At 40.4% G+C, this 7,602-nt stretch overlaps 1 protein-coding gene across 1 annotated transcript in view; it reads left to right on the forward strand.

Moving 5' to 3' along the window:
- LOC139763967 (UDP-glycosyltransferase UGT5-like) overlaps nt 1-1,682 on the forward strand; it is an 89,763-nt gene extending 88,081 nt beyond the window's left edge. The window contains exon 6 of the mRNA XM_071690446.1: nt 1,139-1,682. Within this exon, the coding sequence (XP_071546547.1) occupies nt 1,139-1,421 (283 nt within the window). The 3' untranslated portion in view covers nt 1,422-1,682. The remainder of the gene's footprint in view (nt 1-1,138) is intronic.
- The last annotated feature ends 5,920 nt before the right edge of the window (nt 1,683-7,602 follow it).

Genomic DNA, 7,602 nt, shown 5'->3' on the forward strand with positions numbered 1-7,602 from the left:
AGCGACAAAGTATAATAGAGAAAAGATAGATATTGTGCTTCGGGTGAGAATGGTGACTGAGTTTGGTAAAGTGTGTGAAAGAAGAAAGCTGAGAGTAAATGTGAATAAGAGCAGCGTTATTAGGTTTAGTAGGGTTTAGGGACAAGATAAATGGAAAGTAAGTTTGAATGGAGAAAAACTGGAGGAAGTGAAGTGTTTTAGGCATCTGGGAGTGGATTTAGCAGCGGATGGAACCATGGAAGTGGAAATGAGTCACAGGGTGGGGGAATGGGCAAAGATTATGGGAGCATTGAAGAATGTGTGAAAGGCGAGAACGTTGTCTCGGAGAGCAAAATACGGGTATGTTTGAAGGAATAGTGGTTCCAGCGATGTTATATGGTTGCGAGGTATGGGCTATGGATAGGGTTGTGCGGAGGAGGGTGAATGTATTAAAACTGCGATGCTTGAGGACAGTATTTGGTGTGAGGTGGTTTGATCGGGTAAGTAATGAAAGGGTAAGAGAGATGTTTTGTAACGAAAAGAGAGTTGTTAAGAGAGCAGAAGAGGGTAATTGAAATGGTTTGGGGACATGGAAGAATGATGGGAAGAATTTAAAAGAGGGTATATGTTTCGGGGTGAAGGGGAAAGAGAAAGGGGGGAACAAATTGGAGTAAAATTAAAAAAATTTTAATTTTAAAATTTAAAATAATTTCAAAATTTAACAATTAAATTTTTATAATATTTTTTATATTTTAAATTTTTTTAATTTAAAATAAAATTTTTTTATTAAAATTTAAAAAAATTTTTTTTAAAATTTAAATAAATAAATTTAAATATTTTTTTTTTTTATTTTAAACCCCCAAAAATTTTTTTATTTTTAAATAAATATAAAAATTTTAATATAATTTTATATTAAAATTTTTTTATAATATTATTATTTTTAAAATTATATATTATATTTTTTTATTTTTATATAATGTGTATGGGATGGGTTTGGACCATTCTTTCTTCTGTTTCCTTGCGCTAAATCGCTAACGCGGGAGACACCGACAAAGTATAATAATGATAATAATGAAATATATTGTACTTAGGTTAATCACGTGCAACCTTCATGAAATGTATCTTCTGCAATAGTTAACCACGCTGACTCCTTTACCAGGTATAAAGAAAACGTGGCACGGATGTCGGTGGGGCTGCGGGACCAACTGACCTCGCCCAAGGAGCGGGCCGTGTTCTGGACCGAGTACGTCATCCGTCACCTAGGGGCGCCCCAGCTGAGATGCCCTGCGGCACAGCTCTCCTGGGTGGAGTTCCTCATGCTGGACGTGTTGCTTCTCCTGCTGTTGACTCTCCTCATCCTCTACCTCGTCCTACGTCGCATCTTCAGGGCCATCTCGGGTAAAATCTTCGACAGTGACAATAGCAAGGAGAAAAGTGATTAGGATTATGTTTCTCGCTCCCTTGGGAAGATCTCGAGATTAATGTAGACGGCAACTACGGAAGGAAAAGGAGTTTCTGAACACATACGCCAACGCTGATCTTACAGTAAATCCTGATCTTGAACAAATGTTAGGAGCGAGATGAAACAGAAACTAATTGTGTGCAATAGAATAGTGACAGGACCCGTAGGTTGGAAATGTACAGAGCCCATTGTATATGATAATGACAGAACCAGCAGGATGGAAATGTACAGAAGCAATTGTCTTTGATTTTCATTCAACAATTTTTTGATACTTCAGTCATCTTCCTGTTTCATTTCCATGAGAACTTTATATCTTTATCAGGCATTCCACCCTTTCTCCTCCCCTCCCTTCTTTCCTTAATTTTCTTCGCTTCAAAATCCACTGAATTTATTTCTTGATTATGAAAATAAACTCATAAACAAAAAACACGAAATGACATAAAACTAGAATGAAATACTTGAAGATTAACCTGAATATCGTAATGAAAGATAATGTTTACGAATTTACAAGTTTCCTAATCATATATAGATGAAGTGGGATGAAGAAATTCGCTCGAATATTATGTTTATAAACTTGTAAGAAGCTCTACATAAAGTACCAGACAAAACATACTTAGCTAAAATCATGTCGCGCGGCAAGGGGTATGGACTATGCTTTCAGATCTCAGACTGACTCAGACAGAACGAGAGGTACTAAACAGGGAAGCAACAAACTGACTATGTTCAACGGGATACGAAAAGGCTCACTTATACACCCAATCCTCTGTACAAATGATATGGTGGCGGAATCAAACAAACAAACAAAGGATGATGATCTAATGATTCAAAGACACAAAGACCAAATGATGCAGTAGATTGATCCACTTCATAATATTAACCTCTACTGACTCTCTGGTCCCTCGTAATGACTAACTATAATTTCATATTCTTATTGTCAATATTCTGACCTTGTTTGATCTTGAAATCCTTTACAGTGTTTTCATCTCTCGACACCGCAGCTATTTTATGATTAAGTCTGCTCTGGTGCCTCTCTCAACCCCTCAGCCACAGCGTTGTCTCTACCCTTCAGACACAGAATTGTCACTCAGCTGGGCCGCTATTGGCTCTCTCTACCCCTCAGCCACAGCTTTGTCACTTAGATGGGCCACTATTGGCTTTCTCGGTCACTCAGCCTTGTCTTGTCACTCAGCAGGGCCAATGCTGGCTCTCTCTGTCCCTCAGCCACAACATTATTACTCAGCTAGGCGACTACTGGCTCTCTCTGTCTCTCAGCCACGGGTTTGTCACTCAGCTGGGCCAATACTGGCTCTCTCGGTCCTTCAGCCACAGCCTTGTCACTCGACTGGGTCTTTACTGGCTCTCTCGGTCCTTCAGCTACAGCATTATTACTCAGCTGGGCTAAGACCAGCTCGTATGTGATTGTACCATAAGTTCCTATTTTCTCAATATAGGTATTCGTTGTTGCTACATATGATACTTTCCAGTATCGTCTCATCTGCCATCATTCCTTTAATCACAAGTATTTCGCTGCTTTACCTGCTTCCTTATAAGCTCATTTGCACACGCACATTTTCAGTGTTCAGACTGTTTTCTCACCTCACCTTACCTGTTCATATGATAATTTTTCAGAATTTCTGAAACTGTTATTTCCATATTGCATTTTTTGCTTCTCCTTAGAAGCCTTCCAATACACTTTTCCTGCACCCTCTTTGCCACGGCCGGGTCTACATTGTATAAATCTTGATTAAATGTTCCTCGATAATCAAATTCATCGTGAGGCACAGCAGAATCTCATAACTACGCATTGGCCTTTCTTCCTATATTGATTCATTTTGATCAGGTCTTATGATTTTCATCATCTTTTCACTTGCTTTGTATTCATCTTAGTCTTTAAACTTGAGTCATGTCAGTTGTTGGAAGCATATCAGTTGATGGAGTCATGTCAGATGGTAGGTTCATGTCAGTTGCTTGAGTTATATTAGTTGTTGGAGGCATATCAGTTGTTAGAGTCACAACAATTGTTGGAGTCATGTCAGTTGCTGGAGTCATATCAGTTGTTGGAGTCATTTCAATTGTAGAAGTCATATCAGCTGTTCGAGTCATAACAGTTGTGCTGAGTACTTGACCAGTTGTGACGAGCTTTAAAAGGTCAAATTGACGTTCCCCACTTGTCATTCCGCATTGCGTGAACCTTCGTATTTTCTCAACTCCACATTCACCCAAAGCTTAAGTGTGCTCTGGAGGTCTTGTCGTCAGTAGATTCTACCTGCTCCATGAAAATAAAATACTGTTGATCTAACTAGCCCCCAAAACTTAGAATCCCGTTGCTTAGTGGTGATACAATACTACCTTTCGTATAGTCTCTAACTTCCTGTTCCTTACTTAGTTCTATAACATGGTTTCCTGATGCCTCTCCAAATTCGACCCTGGCTGTTAAAGGTTTGTACATTATATGGTAGAACGCGATCATATGCACTATATTCTCATATATATATATATATATATATATATATATATATATATATATATATATATATATATATTATTTATTTTTCTATTTTGCTTTGTCGCTGTCTCCCGCGTTTGCGAGGTAGCGCAAGGAAACAGACGAAAGAAATGGCCCAACCCACCCCCATACACATGTATATACATACACATCCACACACGCAAATATAAATACATATACATCTCAATGTACACATATATACACACACAGACACATACATATATACCCATGCACACAATTCGAACAGTCTGCCTTTATTAATTCCCATCGCCACCTCGCCACACATGGAATACCATCCCCCTCCCCTCTCATGTGTGCGAGGTAGCGCTAGGAAAGGACAACAAAGGCCCCATTCGTTCACACTCAGTCTCTTGCTGTCATGCAATAATGCCCGAAACCACAACTCCCTTTCCACATACAGGCCCCACACAACTTTCCATGGTTTACCCCAGACGCTTCACATGCCCTGATTCAATCCACTGAAAGCACGTCAACCCCGGTATACAACATCGATCCAGTTCACTATCTTCCTTGCCCGCCTTTCACCCTCCTGCATGTTCAGGCCACGATCATTCAAAATCTTTTTCACTCCATCTTCCCACCTCCAATTTGGTCTCTCACTTCTCCTCGTTCCCTCCACCTCCGACACATATATCCTCTTGGTCAATCTTTCCGCACTCATTCTCTCCATGTGCACAAACCATTTCAAAACACCCTCTTCTGCTCTCTCAACCACGCTCTTTTTATTTCCACACATCTCTCTTACACTTACATTACTTACTCGATCAAACCACCTCACACCACACATTGTCCTCAAACATCTCATTTCCAGCACATCCACCCTCCTGCGCACAACTCTATCCATATCCCACGCCTCCCAACCATACAACATTGTTGGAACCACTATTCCTTCAAACATACCCATTTTTGCTTTCCGAGATAATGTTCTCGACTTCCACACATTCTTCAAGGCTCCCAGGATTTTCGCCCCCTCCCCCACCCTATGATTCACTTCCGCTTCCATGGTTCCATCCGCTGCCAGATCCACTCCCAGATATCTAAAACACTTTACTTCCTCCAGTTTTTCACCATTCAAACTTACCTCCCAATTGACTTGACCCTCAACCCTACTGTACCTAATAACCTTGCTCTTATTCACATTTACTCTTAACTTTCTTCTTTCACACACTTTACCAAACTCAGTCACCAGCTTCTGCAGTTTCTCACATGAATCAGCCACCAGCGCTGTATCATCAGCGAACAACAACTGACTCACTTCCCAAGCTCTCTCATTCACAACAGACTTCATACTTGCCCCTCTTTCCAAAACTCTTGCATTCACCTCCCTAACAACCCCATCAATAAACAAATTAAACAACCATAGAGACATCACACACCCCTGCCGCAAACCTACATTCACTGAGAACCAATCACTTTCCTCTCTTCCTACACGTACACATGCCTTACATCCTCGATAAAAACTTTTCACTGCTTCTAACAACTTGCCTCAAACACCATATATTCTTAATACCTTCCACAGAGCATCTCTATAAACTCTATCATATGCCTTCTCCAGATCCATAAATGCTACATACAAATCCATTTGCTTTTCTAAGTATTTCTCACATACATTCTTCAAAGCAAACACCTGATCCACACATCCTCTACCACTTGCGAAACCACACTGCTCTTCCCCAATCTGATGCTCTGTACATGCCTTCACCCTCTCAATCAATACCCTCCCATATAATTTACCAGGAATACTCAACAAACTTATACCTCTGTAATTTGAGCACCCACTCTTATCCCCTTTGCCTTTGTACAATGGCACTAAGCACACATTCCGCCAATCCTCAGGCACCTCACCATGAGTCATACATATATTAAATAACCTTACCAACCAGTCAACAATACAGTCACCCCCTTTTTTAATAGATTCCACTGCAATACCATCCAAACCTGCTGCCTTGCCGGCTTTCATCTTCCGCAAAGCTTTTACTACCTCTTCTCTGTTTACCAAATCATTTTCCCTAACCCTCTCACATTGCATATCACCTCGACCCAAACACCCTATATCTGCCACTCTATCATCAAACACATTCAATAAACCTTCAAAATACTCACTCCATCTCCTTCTCACATCACCACTACTTGTTATCACCTCCCCATTAGCGCCCTTCACTGAAGTTCCCATTTGCTCCCATGTCTTACGCACTTTATTTACCTCCTTCCAGAACATCTTTTTATTCTCCCTAAAATTTAATGATACTCTCTCACCCCAACTCTCATTTGCCCTCTTTTTCACCTCTTCCACCTTCCTCTTGACCTCCTGTCTCTTTCTTTTATACATCTCCCACTCAATTGCATTTTTTCCCTGCAAAAATCGTCCAAATGCCTCTCTCTTCTCTTTCACTAATAATCTTACTTCTTCATCCCACTACTCACTACCCTTTCTAATCAACCTACCTCCCACGCTTCTCATGCCACCAAGATGTGAAAAAAGGAGAGATAGGTGGTATGTTTGAGGAAAGGAACCTGGATGTTTTGGCTCTGGTTTGGGAATGTCTTGGGAGTAAAGTCAGGGGTTAGTGAGAGGACACGGGCAAGGGAAGGAGTAGCAGTAGTCCTGAAACAGGAGTTGTGGGAGTATGTGATAGAATGTAAGAAAGTAAATTCTCGATTAATATAGGTAAAACTAAAAGTTGATGGAGAGAGATGGGTGATTATTGGTGCATATGCACCTGCGCATGAGAAGAAAGATCATGAGAGGCAAGTGTTTTGGGAGCAGCTGAATGAGTGTGTTAGTGGTTTTGATGCACAAGACCGGGTTATAGTGATGGGTGAATTGAAAGCAAAGGTGAGTAATGTGGCAGTTGAGGGAAAAATTGGTATACATGGGGTGTTCAGTGTTGTAAATGGAAATGGTGAAGAGCTTGTAGATTTATGTGCTGAAAAAGGACTGGTGATTGGGAATACCTGGTTTAAAAAGCGAGATATATATAAGTATACGTATGTAAGTAGGAGAGATGGCCAGAGAGCGTTATTGGATTACGTGTTAATTGACAGGCGCGCGAAAGAGAGACTTTTGGATGTTAATGTGCTGAGAGGTGCAACTGAAGGGATGTCTGATCATTATCTTGTGGAGGCTAAGGTGAAGATTTGTATGGGTTTCCAGAAAAGAAGAGTGAATGTTGGGGTGAAGAGGGTCGTGAGAGTGAGTGAGGATCTTGTGGAGGCTAAGGTGAAGATTTGTATGGGTTTTCAGAAAAGAAGAGTGAATGTTGGGGTGAAGAGGGTGGTGAGAGTGAGCTTGTGAAGGAGACTTGTATGAGGAAGTACCAGGAGAGACTGAGTACAGAATGGAAAAAGGTGAGAACAATGGAAGTAAGGGGAGTGGGGGAGGAATGGGATGTATTTAGGGAATCAGTGATGGAGTGCGCAAAAGATATATATATATATATATATATATATATATATATATATATATATATATATATATATATATATATATATATATATATATATATATATATTTCTTTCGTACTATACGCCATTTCCCGAGATAGCGAGGTAGCGTTAAGAACAGAGGACTGGGCCTTCGAGGGAATATCCTCACCTGGCCCCCTTCTCTGTTCCTTCTTTTGGAAAATTGAAA

Source organism: Panulirus ornatus, chromosome 48, assembly GCF_036320965.1.
Source record: "Panulirus ornatus isolate Po-2019 chromosome 48, ASM3632096v1, whole genome shotgun sequence".
In the NCBI taxonomy this organism is placed as follows: Eukaryota; Metazoa; Arthropoda; class Malacostraca; order Decapoda; family Palinuridae; genus Panulirus; species Panulirus ornatus.